Here is a 13,708-nt window from a genome sequence, read left to right as displayed (position 1 = left end):
CCTGCCAGATACAGCAAAAGGGATATTATGCTAGGGCTTATACCGGCCATTAGTTCTGATTACTGGGGAGGTTTTGAGACGCAAAATGGCCGTGATGATTGGAATCGCTTTCAGGTAGGTTTTTAAAGTATTGATCTAGTTTCCCTTGTCCTTCAGGTGTTACAGGTAGCTTTGTTTTTAACAGACTTTCTTTTTTAAAGAGTTTTTTGGCTTTGTTGCCTGCTAATTGGCGGGATAACCTGTTCTACATCAAGTGAGTTTCTACACATTAATTTCAAGTAACAGTGTTGATCCAATAACTTCAAAGGCTGGGATCTTACTTTACTTTCTTCTAACCTAGGTGATGGGTATTCTGCACCAGGTTCTCATGCAGCATGGCTTGATGCAGGCTCACTTAGGTCTAAAGGATATGGTAATTACAACTCTCCAACAGCTCCCTTAGAAGCGCAGCTGACCGAAGAGCAACAGAAACATCTGGCCGCCATCCTGCAAAAGCAACTAGCCCCCATGCCCCAGGGACCTCAGAAAATGTGGTATCCAGTTCAAATGACCCAGCAGGAAAAACAACCGGCCGCCATGATCCAACAGCAGACTCTACCGGCCAGTTATCCTAAGCAGCCTCAAGCAGTGTTGTATCCAGCTCAAATACCCTGGAATCAACCAGCTACTGTACTTCAGCATCAGAAGGAACAGGCCTCCATACCCCAGCTACCTCAGCAAGTGTGGTATACAGTTCAAATTCCCCAGCAGCAAAAGCAACCAGCTACTGGTCCTCAGCAGCAGAAGGAACTGACCACCATGCCCCAGAAGCAACCAGCCCCAATGCCTCCACCGCAGAAGCAACCGGCCACCATGCACCAGCAAGTGTGGCATCCAGCTCAATTGCCCCAGCAGCAAAAGCAACCAGCTACTGAACCTCACCAGCAGAAAGAACCGGCCGTCTTAACCCAGCAACCTCAGCAAGTGTTGCATCCAGCTCAAATGCTGCTGAAGAAACTGACTGCCATGCCCCAGCAAGTGTGGAATCCAGCTCAAAAGCCCCAGCAGCGGAAGCAACTGGCCGCTGAACCTCTGCAGCAGATTGAACTGACCGCCATGCTCCAGCCTCAGCAAGTGTGGCATCCAGCTCAATTTCCCCAGGAGCAACCAGTCCCTATGCGTCAACTGCAGAATGAACTGACCGCCATTCCACCACACCTGTGGCAATCCGCTCAAATGCCCCAGCAGAATAAGCAACCGGCTGCCATGCTTCAGCAAGTGTGGCAACCGGCCCCTATTCCCAAGCAGCCTCATGACGTGTGGTATCCAGCTAAAATGGTCCAGAAGCAAGCCACCATGCCTCAGCAAGAGTGGCATCCAGCTCAAAATCCCCAGAAGCAACCAGCCCTAATGCTTTTACCGCAGAAGGAACTGACCGCCATACCCCAGCAACCTCAGCAAATGTGGTATCCAGCTCAAATGCCCCAGAAGCAACCAACCGCTGAACCTCAGCAGCAGAAGCAACTGACCGCCTTGGCACAGCAAGTGTGGTCTCCAGCTCAAATGCCCCAGCTGCACAAGCAACCGGCTGCTGAACCTCAGCAGCAGGAGTTGCATCCTGTGCACATGCCCCAGCAGCAACAGAAACCGGCCACCATACCACAGCAGCAACCGACCGCCATGCCCCAGCAAGCATGGTATCCAGCTCAAAAACCCCAGCTGCAGAAGCAACCGGCCGCTGAACCTCAGCAGAAAATTGAACCTACCGCCATGCCCCAGCTACCTCAGGAAGTGTGGCATCCAGCGCAATTTCCCCAGGAGCAAAAGCAACCAGCCCCAATGCCTTTACCGCAGAAGGAACTGACTGCCATACCCCAGCAACCTCGGCAAGTGTGGTATCCAGCTCAAATGCCCCAGAAGCAACCTAACGTTTTGGCCCAGCAAGTGTGGACCTCAGCTCAATGTCCCCAGCAGCAGAAGGAACCGGCCACCATAACGTGGGAAGAGTTGCATCCTGTGCACATGCCCCAGCAGCAACAGGAACCGGCCAACATACCCCAGCAAGTGAGGTATTCAGCTCAAATGCCCCAGAAGTATCTGGCCTCCATGCCTCTGCCGCAGAAGGAACTGACCGCCATGCCTCAGCAAGAGTGGCATCCAGCTCAAAATCCCCAGCAGCAGAAGCAACCAGCCCTAATGCTTTTACCGCAGAAGGAACTGACCGCCATACCCCAGCAACCTCAGCAAATGTGGTATCCAGCTCAAATGCCCCAGAAGCAACCAACCGCTGAACCTCAGCAGCAGAAGCAACTGACCGCCTTGGCCCAGCAAGTGTGGTCTCCAGCTCAAATGCCCCAGAAGCATCTGGCCTCCATGCTTCTGCCGCAGAAGCAACTGACCACTATGCCCCAGCAAGAGATGTATCCAGCTCAAATGCCCCAGCAGCAACTGACCCCAATGCCTATACTGCAGGAACAACCAACAGCTATACTCCAGCAAGCATGGTATCCATCTCAAATGCCCCAGCAGCAGAAACAACTGGCCACCATGCAGCAGAAGCAACCAGCCCCAATGCCTCAACCGCAGAAGCAACTGACCACTATGCCCCAGCAAGAGATGTATCCAGCCCAAATGCCCCAGCAGCAACTGACCCCAAAGCCTATACTGCAGGAACAACCAACAGCTATACCCCAGCAAGTGTGGCATCCAGCTCAAATGCATCAGCAGCAAAATCAACCAGCTACTGAACCTCAGCAGCAAATTCAATCGACCGCCATGCCCCAGCCACCCCAGCAAGTGTGGCATCCAGCTCAATTTCCCCAGGAGCAGAAGCAACCAGCCCCTATGCATCTACCGCAGAAGGAACTGACTGCCATACCCCAACAACTGTGGCAATCCGCTCAAATGCCCCAGCAGCATAAGCAACCGGCTGCCATGCTTCAGCAAGTGTGGCATTTGGCGCAGAAGCCTCACGACGTGTGGTATCCAGGTAGAATGGTCCATAAGCAACAAGTCGCTGCACTGACCGCCATGCCGCAGACGCATCAGCAAGTGTGGCATCCAGCTCAATTTCCCCAGCAGCAGAAGCAAACGGCCTCCACGCCTCTACCGCAGAAGCAACTGACCGACATGCCTCAGCAAGAGTGCCAACCAGGTCAAATACCGCAGAAGCAACCGGCTGCTGAACCGCAGCAGAACCAACTGGCCACCATACACCAGCAAGTGAGGAATCCAGCTCAAAGATCCCAGCAGCGGAAGCAACACACTGCCGTGCCACAGCAGCAACTGACCCCCATGCCTCAGCAATTATGGCATGTAGCTCAAATGCCACAGAAACAACTGGCCCCAATGTCTCAGCAGAAGCACTACGAGAGCACTGAAGATAGTCCCTCTGCTAGTTCTCAGGCCAGCATTGTTGAACAGTCGGGTGTCATCCCAATCTATTCCTACCGTTCCGAATCGCACTACAAGAATGGCAGAACTGTCTTCTCCCAAACCCGCTACACTCCTAGGGAGGCTATGCCTGTTGACAGTGGAAATGCTCCCAAGGACAGTTATGTTGGCATTGGTGCACCAAGCATATATCCACCACTAGTGAAGCTTTCTGCAAGGTAATGGATAACTTTAACCTGGTCTGAACTTTGCTCTGAATTTGAAGTCCTTTGTACTAACCATATCTATCAACAGGAAAATGTAATGGATTCATCCTCTAGAAGCTCTAATGGTGAGAATTGTTTTTGACATTGGTTACTTAACATTCTGTGTTGCTGACACTGCAGTTCTTTCTGCTTTTGTTTCAACCAGGAAGTTGCTGGTGCTCTTGCTGCTCTAGCATGCTGGAATCCATAAACAATTTTACTTTAAAAAATGCCTTGTCTCTGAGATATTGGTTCTCATGTCCAATGCTTGCTGAGAACAGGTGGTGTGCAGTCTGTAGTAAAAATGACTACTGTTCAGTTAATTCTTTGGTTTTTCAAATCTTTTCACCTTCGCTACTGGTTGTTCAAAATAAAAGCTTGGGTCTACATGAAAGCATTTGTCAAGGGGTGATTTGTCAGACATTCCTCATATGTTCGTACTTTAGATGTAGGCATGCATTGTATACAGTGAGACGGTCTTCAACCTCAGTCTAAGCTGTTGGTGAGTAATTTAACATACAGGGAACTGGTTTTAGATGGTCAGACCATGGCTCATTTAGCTATTAGAATTGAGTGACCTTTTGGTTTAAAACTTGTATTTTGCCTTATACTATAGCCCACGCCACATGGCAAAGTCAAATCAGTTTAGCAGTGTCTGTTCCATATCTAGGTGATGGCTCAAATGTTATTTTGGTCACTTAAACCCCTGTTGGCACATCTACCTCCATACTTCTGTTTGTATGGGTTACCTTCAGATGCGTCTTACAATTGTGGGGTCAGAGGGAAACGTAACTATGTTCGGGAGTCAATTTTCCATAATGGTCATAGTTTGTAGGCCAAACCGTTCTGACGCTATAGATGTTTATAGACTGCTTTTTGGGGTGTCTGACCAACACCACTGTAGCTCGGCCCCTGTCCACCGCAGATGCGACAGGTGGATGCAGTGGATTGAGACGCAGCCCATTCAAAACGTTCTAGCTTCAACACGATTTTGATGGGGCCTTTTACATTGACGTGCCTCAATACTCTTCACCTGTAGCCCATTCCTCCTCATCCATTTATTGTACCACAGGCTCCTATAGAATGGATCCAGTGTATTTGATTTTACGATGCCTGGAATGGTTTAACCTATCAATTAACAATATATTCTGTACAGACTGTCTTAAACTTGTACATTTTTCTTAACCAATTATTAATCTAACTGCTTAGTATGAGAATTCAGCCCTTAAATGGGTTTATTAAGTTCCAATGATGAAGCCGGCAAGGCACTAGCAGGGAAGCTTAGCTAGCATAATGTGTCACATGGAACTCATTCACAAACATTGACACAAATGAACACATTTGCCTGCTGTAGTCGACTGCCTGTTTGGCCAAAGACTCATGACACGGGACGAAATTGTATATGCATTCAATGGTCTGCTTTCATGTAAAAAAAATAAATTCTGTGTTCTCGGACAATCTCTTGTCTACCATGCAGTAGCACTCGCATTTGGACACACTTACTCATTCAAGGGTTCTTTAATTTTACTATTTTCTACATTGTAGAATAATAGTGAAGACATCAAAACTATGAAATAACACATGTGACTCGATTCAGGAAACTAGGTGTATGTTGCAAGTGACGACTTCACAGGAGAGCCGTTTGAACGTAAAAATCTAAATGCGTTTTTTTGGCAGAAATTCCTTCTCGAACATGTGAACTTTCATGTACCTTAATAACAAACATGTATGTCACCTGTAAATACAAAAACAATTGTTAAATTACCTTGCTGGTTAAGCCACAGTAATAGTAAGCAAACTTCTCACTAGCCATGATTGTCTGAGATAATGAGTGGGATGGACATACAGAGGAGTTCGGATTGGTCTGCCATATTGAAGCCGTCTGTCTATTTGAGCTCGTCAGTCTGTGTTGGTAATCCTGTGGAACGCTGCTTAAAAAAAAATGTTTTGTATATTGGAGCTGCATAAGTGTTGCTCTCTGTTTTCTGGAGGATCAAGTTTTAATATCAGTGGAGTTAGAGTATGATAGCTAAAGAGGTGGACAAAACCCCTGTCTCCGGATTACATCTTCAAACCGTGCAACCGTGGTATGGCATTCCTAACAGGGAGACGCGTCCATGATGCATGTTTATAGTGTAGCATTAGCTAGCTACATTTTCAGATATGACACATTTCTAATTTTGACAAAGTGGTTTCATTTCAAGCTAAGTGAACTGTTAGCTGGCTGGTTCCCTAGCTGACGTTATTATTTGTTTCCCAGAGCCGTTTGCTTTTCTAGTTAAAAATAACACTGTATAAATCCCAGAACTTCAAATGCTGGCATTTTACGATTTGAAACGTTCTTTTCTTTCGTAGGTAATTATAGATATATTCCCCAAAATAAATTAAAAGGAACCGGCCACAATGCAGTGGAACCTACCGGCTCCCGTGCCTCGGCAGGTGGAGCAACCGGATCCCGTGCCTCAGCAGCAGAAGCAGCCACCCACAATTCCTCAAGTGCCACGACTGGCCCAAATACCTTCGGTGAAGCAGCTGGCCAGGGTGCCTCGGCAGCGGAAGCAACTGGCCACAGTGCCGCGCAAGCGGCCACCCATAATGCTTCAGCAGCGGAATCGGCCACCCACAATGCCTCGGCAAGTGTTGCAACTGGCCCTAATCCCTTAGGTGAAACAACTGGCCACAATGCTTCATCAAGCATCACGACTGTCCCAAATACCTTGGGTGAAGCATCCGACTCCCGTGCCTCAGCAGAAGCAGCCACCCAAAATGCCTCAGCAAGTGTGGCAACTGGCTAAAATACTTTAGGTGGAGCATCCAGATCTCGTGCCTCAGCAGCAGAAGCAGCCACCCACAATGCTTCATCAAGTGTCACGACTGGCCCAAATACCTTAGCTGAAGCAACTGGCCACAGTGCTTCATCAGGCGTCACGACTGCCCCAAATACCTCGGGTGACGCAACTGGCTCCCGTGCCTCAGCAGAAGCAGCCACCCATAATGCCTCAGCAAGCGTCACGACTGGCCCAAATACCTTAGGCGAAGCAACCGGCCACGGTGCCTCGGCAGCGGAAGCATCCGGCCACAGTGCCGCGCAAGCGGCCACCCATAATGCCTCGGCAAGCCAAAATATCTTAGGTGAAGAAATTGGATCCCGTGCCTCATCAAGTGCGTAATCTGGTTCAAATGCCTCGGCAGAAGCGACAGGGCTTGAACAGGAGGGCCAACTCCTCAAGCAACATGGATTTTAGCAGCAGTGATGTTTCTCAGGATTTTGGGTCTGACGGTGACAATGAAAGCACTCAATGTGTCAGCTCCAGTAGCATTAAGGCAGTATCATTGAACAGTCAGTTCTGATCCCAATATAGTTACATATTGGTTTTATGAGAATGGCAAAGCTGTCTACTCCCAAACTTGCTACACCCCTGGGGAGTTTAGACATTTTTGATAGCGGAGATGCTCTCAAGGACCATAGTGACGTTTGGCATCTGAACCAAGCATATCCCCACCTGCTAAAAACTCGCAACCTGTTATTAAAGGGACAACTTTTACTCATCTGAACTTGGCTTTCTGATTTTGAAATCCTTCATACTAATCAACATAATTCTAATGGTGGATCTTTCCTTTGGATGACAATTCTGAGTTGCTGACACTTTCTTTTAGTTTCCACTGTATGCTTTTGCTTCCGCCAGGGAGTTGCTGCTGCTCATGCTACCCTGCATTACTTGAATGATAAAATATTAAACACTTTAGTGCATTTCCTGTGTTTGAAATACTGTGTGGTTAATGTCTACCTTTTGGCTTGCTGGTTGAGAACAGTGTTGGTTGCCAGTGCAATTTGTAGTAAAAGGGAATGTGGTTCAGTTACTAATCTTCTGGATTTCAAATGTGTATATATTTTTTCTTCGCTACTGGTTGTTCAAATTCTGTTTGAAAAACAAAAAGTTTTGTTCTGTTATAGCCGCTGAACACATTTACATGCACACATATTTCCAGTTTTTGTTCTGTGACATTTAAACATATGCCGTTAACAATAACCTGAAAAAGCTTGTACCCTAGTTTTGGTATATGCTGCTTGGATATGGTGGCATATAAACATCTCAATCCTGTTTTTGCAGGCTCCGTTTTGCATATCGTGGGTGTGTGATGTCTGTCAAACAAATCAAAGCCTACCTGTGCAGTTTGATCCACCATAATTAACCTTAATGGCTACTTTCACCACCAATTTAGACCAGTTTCTGCTTAATTATTTTAGGAAGGCCATTTGTCAACTATAGTTTAATACATGCAGCTTCTCTTCTGTCGACTTGATGCCCCAGAAGACTAAAGTAGTGCTCACCAGAATGCCGTCGGTTGATAGAACGCATTAGTCATTTTGTTAACACAGGTCAGATTGTTTTAAGTACCTGGTCGAATGCTATAACACATCGGAAACATTGGTCCTGTGCCAAATGTCATTTTGACAGGTTAAGGAAATTAAAGCTGAGAATGATAACTTCAGTCTTGGGTGTGTATTTTGTGGTTGAAATGCTGTCTACTTGCAAAAGTGTCAAATAACACATTACACATGCATTCGGACTGTGGGCTCTCCTCTGTGGCCCATGTAAGACATTTAAGCGTGTTAACCTTCAGGGCTGCCGGCCCAGACTACATCCCTAGCCGTGTCCTCAGAGCATGCACGGACCAGTTGGCTGGAGTGTTAACGGCCATAATCTCTCCCAGTCTGTCCCCGCATGCTTCAAGATGTCCACCATTGTTCCTGTACCCAAGAAAGCAAAGGTAACTAAACGAAATGACTATCTGAAATGACTGTAGCACTCGCTTCTGTCATCATGAAGTGCTTTGAGAGACTAGTCATATCAGCTCTACCTTACCTGACACCCTAGGCACACTTCAATTTGCTTACCGCCCGATAGATCCACAGACAATGCCGTTTCACTGCACACTGCCCTACCCCATCTGGACAAGAGGAATACCTATGTAAGAATGCTGTTTATTGACTATAGCTCAGCATTCAACACCATAGTACCCTTCAAGCTCATCATTAAGCTCGAGGCCCTGGGTCTGAACCCCGCCCGGTGCACCTGCGTGTTCAGCCCCTCCTGTACTCCCTGTTCACCCATTTTTAACTGGTCATTCGGTGCGGCACAGTTTCCTTTCAATTGAACGTTCCAGAACCTGAAAAACTAAACGCAACCCTGGCTCAGCCCGGTTCCAAACAACAAACAACGCTAACCCGGTTTTACATGTATTAGGTTCTTATTTTTCAGAGTAATTAACTCAAGGACACTAGAGAAGCTTTAACCACGTTTAATTCTTCCCAAAGGTTCTGTACAGCTGTAATTCAGACAACACAACATTTCTCCCATATCAGGTATATATATATCCCACTTAAGACACTCCTTCTCTCCAATCCTTACATCTTACGGTTTAACAGGAAAAGAGTAACAAGATACCAAACCCTTATTACTCCCTTCAGGGAATTTGTTCTCACCTCCTGACCTCAACCCCTCCATCTAATCCACAGAGGTCCATCTGTCTACCCTGTATCAACACGTTGCTCTCCTCTTGTCCACCCAACACATTCCACAGCTGTCTTTCACAGCTGTCTTTCTACAGACCCAGTCTCTTTCACTCCTTAATATACAATGTGTCTGATCTATCATGTCTTTAATATCTCAATGTTCAAAACGTAGAATCCAACACATGGCACATTTTAGACCATTCCATTGGTCGTTACGTGAAATCTCCACGCACCAGGGGCAACGGGACATACAAATAAAATCGGCAATTATCGAATCTCCTGACTTTCATTGGGCAATTAGCAACACCTGAGTATATCAGTTGTCACTTATAAGCCAGCCATTGATTAGCCATTGATTAGCAGTGTCTGGGGATTCTTAAGAAACAACCAAAACATTTGCATTAGTTCTGAATATGATTGTGGTTTTGTTTAGAAAAATAGCTATGGCTTTAGAACTCTTGTTAAGGTTAGCGGTTCCATTTATTGATCTAGTTTCTGTCCATTGTCTAACAGTTTTGTAACATTTGAATGTTTTGTAGAGTTTCTTGGGTATGTTGCCTGCTAATTGGAGAGAGAACCAGTTCTCATAACCCAAAAGGTGAGTGGTTGTTCTACATATTGATTTGGTTCAAATAACCGTAGTTATATAAACTCAGCAAAAAAAGAAACGTCCTCTCACTGTCAACTGTGTTTATGTTCAGTAAACTTAACATGTGTAAATATTTGTATGAACATAACAAGATTCAAAAACTGAGACAAACTGAACAAGTTCCACAGACGTGACTAACAGAAATGTAATAATGTGTCCCTGAACAAAGGGGGGGTCAAAAAGTAACAGTCAGTATCTGGTGTGGCCAACAGCTGTATTAAGTACTGCAGTGCATCTCCTCCTCAGGGACTGCACCAGATTTGCCAGTTCTTTCTGAGAGATGTTACCCCAGTCTTCCACCAAGGCACCTGCAAGTTCCTGGACATTTCTGGGGGGAATGGCCCTAGTCCTCACCCTCCGATCCAACAGGTCCTAGACGTGCTCAATGGGATTGAGATCCGGGTTCTTCGCTGGCCATGGCAGAACATACATTCTTGTCTTGCAGGAAATCACGCACAGAACGAGCAGTATGGCTGGTGGCATTGTCATGCTGGAGGGTCATGTCAGGTTGAGCCTGCAGGAAGGTTACCACATGAGGGAGGAGGATGTCTTCCCTGTACTGTGACACACTGCCCCAGACCATGACGGACCATCCACCTCCAAATCGATCCCGCTCCAGAGTACAGGCCTCGCTGTAACGCTCATTCCTTCGACGATAAACGCGAATCTGACCATCACCCCTGGTGAGACAAAACCGTGTCTGGTCCAGCGACAGTGGGTTTGTGCCCCTAGGCGACGTTGTTTCTGGTGAGGACCTGCCTTACAACAGGCCTGCAAGCCCTCAGTCCAGCCTCTCTGTCTATTGCAGACAGTCTGAGCACTGATGGAGGGGTTGTGCGTTCCTGGTGTAACTCGGCTGTTGCCGTCCTGTACCTGTCCCGCAGGTGTGATGTTCGGATGTACCGATCTTGTGCAGGTGTTTCACGTGGTTTACCACTGCGAGGACGATCAGCTGTCCGTCCTGTCTCCCTGTAGCGCTGGCCACATCTGCAGTCCTCATGCCTCCTTGCAGCATGTCTAAGGCATGTTCACGCAGATGAGCAGGGACCCTGGGCATCTTTCGGTGTTTTTCAGAGTCACTAGAAAGGCCTCTTTAGTGTCCTAAGTTTTCATTACTGTGACCTTAATTGCCCACCATCTGTAAGCTGTTAGAGTTTTATATTCATTATATATGTAAAGTAGTATGTTAACATGAAGTATTTTCCAATATAGAATCCAACAAAATTGTAAAATAGATTGTATGTAGAAGCTTAACTATTGTTCATTAGTTTACTCCAATTAGGGGAGGGGTGGTAGGGTTAGTGGAAAATATTGTATGTGTGATTGGAAATGATGCAGGCATTACATTGCTAGATTGTAGCTTCTATCTGCAAAATTAAAGCTGATCTACCCCTAAACAAAACGAGGCATTTTTCTATTTTTAACTTTGTCTTTGTTTCCTAGGTGATTATGGATATATTCCCCTAACTGCACCAAAAGTAACCGGCTCCTATGCCCCAGCAGAAGTAATAGCGCCCGTGTCTCCGCAGACATAACAAGACCCCGGCACATGCGGCAGGACACTGGCAGATGCAGAAGGCGCCCTTGCTTTGGCAGAAGAAACTGGACCCCGGCAGATCTGGCAGGCGCCCTTACCTCAGCAGAAGCAATAGGTCCTCGGCAGAAGCAACAGGACTCCAGCAGACGTGACAGGCCCACGTGCCTCAGCAGGTCTTTGACAAAGAAATTGATACTACTGTTGCATGATTTAATGATTAATAAACCATTTAATTTCTGCCTATAAATTATACCAATTATTTTCAATATTTTGCTTAAAGAATCAGTTTAAAGTTGTGTTGCTGGTACATAGTGTCTTCAGAAATAATTCATACCCCTTGACCTATTCCCCCAAATTGTAGCCTGAATTCAAGTGTGTATATATATATTTAAAATTACCTATCTACACACACTACCCCCATAATGTAAATATGTTTTTGGAAATGTTGACAAATGTATTGAAAATGAAATGCAGAAATTTCTCTGTTACGTAAGTATTCACACCCTTGAGGCAATACTTTGTAGAAGCACATTTGGCAGTGACTACAGCTTTGAGTCTTTCTGGGGAAGTACCCTTAGAGTTTTCCACACCTGGATTGTTCAACTTTTGGCCATTTTATTATTTTCAAAAAATGTCATGCTCTGTCGAATTTGGTTGTTCCTTGCTAGACAACCATTTTCAGGTCTTGGCATAGTTTTGATTTAAATATAACTTGGCCACTCAGGAACACTTGAGTTTGCCTTTTATGTTGTCCTGGTGAAAAGTGAAATCATCATCCAGTGTCTGGTGGGAAAGCAGACTGAACCAGGATTTCCTCTAGGATTTTGCCTATTCTTAGGTCATTCAGGTTTATTTTTCTTTATCCTGAAACACCCCAGTCCTTAATGATTGATAGCATATGCCCTAACATGATGCTGCCACCGCTATGCTTGAAAATATGGAGTGGTGATCTAATGTATTGGATTTGCCCCAAACATAACTCTCTGTATTCAGGACAATTTTAATTGTGTTGACATTTTTTGCAGTATTACTTTGGTGCTTTTGTAAACAGGATTCAAATGTTTTATTCTGTATTGGCTTCCTTTTCACTGTCAATTAGGCTAGTATTGTGGAGTAACTACGTTGATCCATCCTCAGTCTTCTATCACAGCCATTACACTAATTGTTTTAAAGTCACCATTGTCCTCATGGTGAAATCCCTGAACGGTGTCCTTCCTTTACGGCAACTGGGTTAGAATGGAGGCCTGTATCTTTGTAGTGACCGGGTGTATTGAGACACCAGAGTATAATCACTTCATGCTCAAAGGGACAATCCATGTCTGCTTTTTTCTACCATCTACCAATGAGTGCCTTTTGCCAGGCATTGGAAACCTCTAGTCTTTATAGTTGAATCTGTTTGAAATTCACTGCTCAGAATGCAACTTATGTGACTTAAGCAAATTTTTACTCCTGAACTGATTTAGGCTTCCCCTAACGAAGGCGTTGAATTGAATACTTAATGACCCAAAATATTTCAGCTTTTCATTTGTAATTAATTTGTGCAAAAATTATTCCATTATTCCACATTATGGGGTATTGTGTGTGTGTGTAGGCTGGTGACAAAAAATATACATTTTAAATTCAGGTGATGTGGAAAAAGTCAAGGGGTGTGAATACTTTCTGAAGGCACTGTAAGCGTGCAGTATCATATGTGCTCTCTATGGTTCCAACCGTTGTTGTAGGAATAGGTCAAACTTGCTCGGTGCAGCCAAAATGAGTTGGTCATAAAAGATCAAAGATTGCAGTCATTGCAAAAATATATTGTGTGAAATCGTTAACTAGAGTGAGTAGAGGGAGAACTTATGCAAGTCAGAGGTCAGAGACCTGGCAGTGTGGTGCAATTACAACACCCTCTCAATGTGAGCAAGACAAAGGAGTTGACTGTAGGCTACAGGAAAAGGAGGGCCGAACACGACCCCATTCACATTGACGGGGCTGTAGCGCAGCAGGTCGAGAGTTTCAGGTTCCTTGTCTACATCACCAACAAACTATCATGGTCCAAACACACCAAGACAGTCGTGAAGAGGGCACGACAACACCATTTCCCCCTCAGGAGACTGAGAAGATTTGGCATGGGTCCCCAGATTCTCAAAGTTATACAGCTGCACCAACGGTGAGCATCCTGACCGGTTGCATCACCTCCTGGTGATATGGCAACTGCTCGGCATGTGACCGCAAGGCGCTACAGAGGGTAATGAGTATGGCCCAGTACATTACTGGGGCCAAGCTTCCTGCCATCCAGGACATATATACTAAGCCGTGTCAGAGGAAGGCCCAAAAATTGTGAAAGACTCCAGTCTCCCAAGTCATAGACTGTTCTCTCTGCTATCATATCCCGTAAAGATCCA

The 13,708-nt window shown here is 45.7% G+C and overlaps 1 protein-coding gene and 1 long non-coding RNA gene across 7 annotated transcripts; both read left to right on the top strand.

Moving 5' to 3' along the window:
- Positions 1 to 6,353, top strand: LOC139567886 (involucrin-like). Of its 6 annotated transcripts, none has more exons than XM_071389487.1 (5): positions 1 to 114; positions 201 to 253; positions 341 to 645; positions 883 to 3,590; positions 3,784 to 4,011. In XM_071389487.1, the coding sequence occupies exons 1-5, from the start codon at positions 86 to 88 to the stop codon at positions 3,809 to 3,811; spliced, it is 3,123 nt and encodes a 1,040-aa protein (XP_071245588.1). In that variant the 5' UTR covers positions 1 to 85; the 3' UTR covers positions 3,812 to 4,011. The 6 variants fall into 6 exon arrangements, with proteins under 6 accessions (XP_071245588.1, XP_071245587.1, XP_071245585.1 ...); XM_071389486.1 differs by having other exon boundaries at positions 341 to 3,232; positions 3,263 to 3,590; XM_071389484.1 differs by adding an exon at positions 3,667 to 3,703 and having other exon boundaries at positions 341 to 3,590.
- A 3,125-nt stretch (positions 6,354 to 9,478) lies between these two features.
- Positions 9,479 to 11,568, top strand: LOC139551266 (uncharacterized). Its single transcript, XR_011670238.1, has 3 exons — positions 9,479 to 9,601; positions 9,675 to 9,733; positions 11,228 to 11,568. It is a non-coding gene; the product is annotated as an uncharacterized lncRNA (long non-coding RNA).
- Positions 11,569 to 13,708: the final 2,140 nt, after the last annotated feature.

This window comes from Salvelinus alpinus, chromosome 2 (genome assembly GCF_045679555.1).
Source record: "Salvelinus alpinus chromosome 2, SLU_Salpinus.1, whole genome shotgun sequence".
In the NCBI taxonomy this organism is placed as follows: domain Eukaryota; kingdom Metazoa; phylum Chordata; class Actinopteri; order Salmoniformes; family Salmonidae; genus Salvelinus; species Salvelinus alpinus.
This window is presented reverse-complemented; position numbering and strand designations above follow the sequence as displayed.

What these genes read in the sequence shown, in the direction of transcription:
- LOC139567886 (XM_071389483.1), top strand. Translation starts at nt 86, where the DNA reads ATGGCCGTGATGATTGGAATCGCTTTCAG. An exon ending in GATAACCTGTTCTACATCAA is followed by an intron (nt 254 to 340) that starts GTGAGTTTCTAC and finishes CTTCTAACCTAG; the next exon opens with GTGATGGGTATTCTGCACCA. An exon ending in CTAGTGAAGCTTTCTGCAAG is followed by an intron (nt 3,591 to 3,783) that starts GTAATGGATAAC and finishes TGTTTCAACCAG; the next exon opens with GAAGTTGCTGGTGCTCTTGC.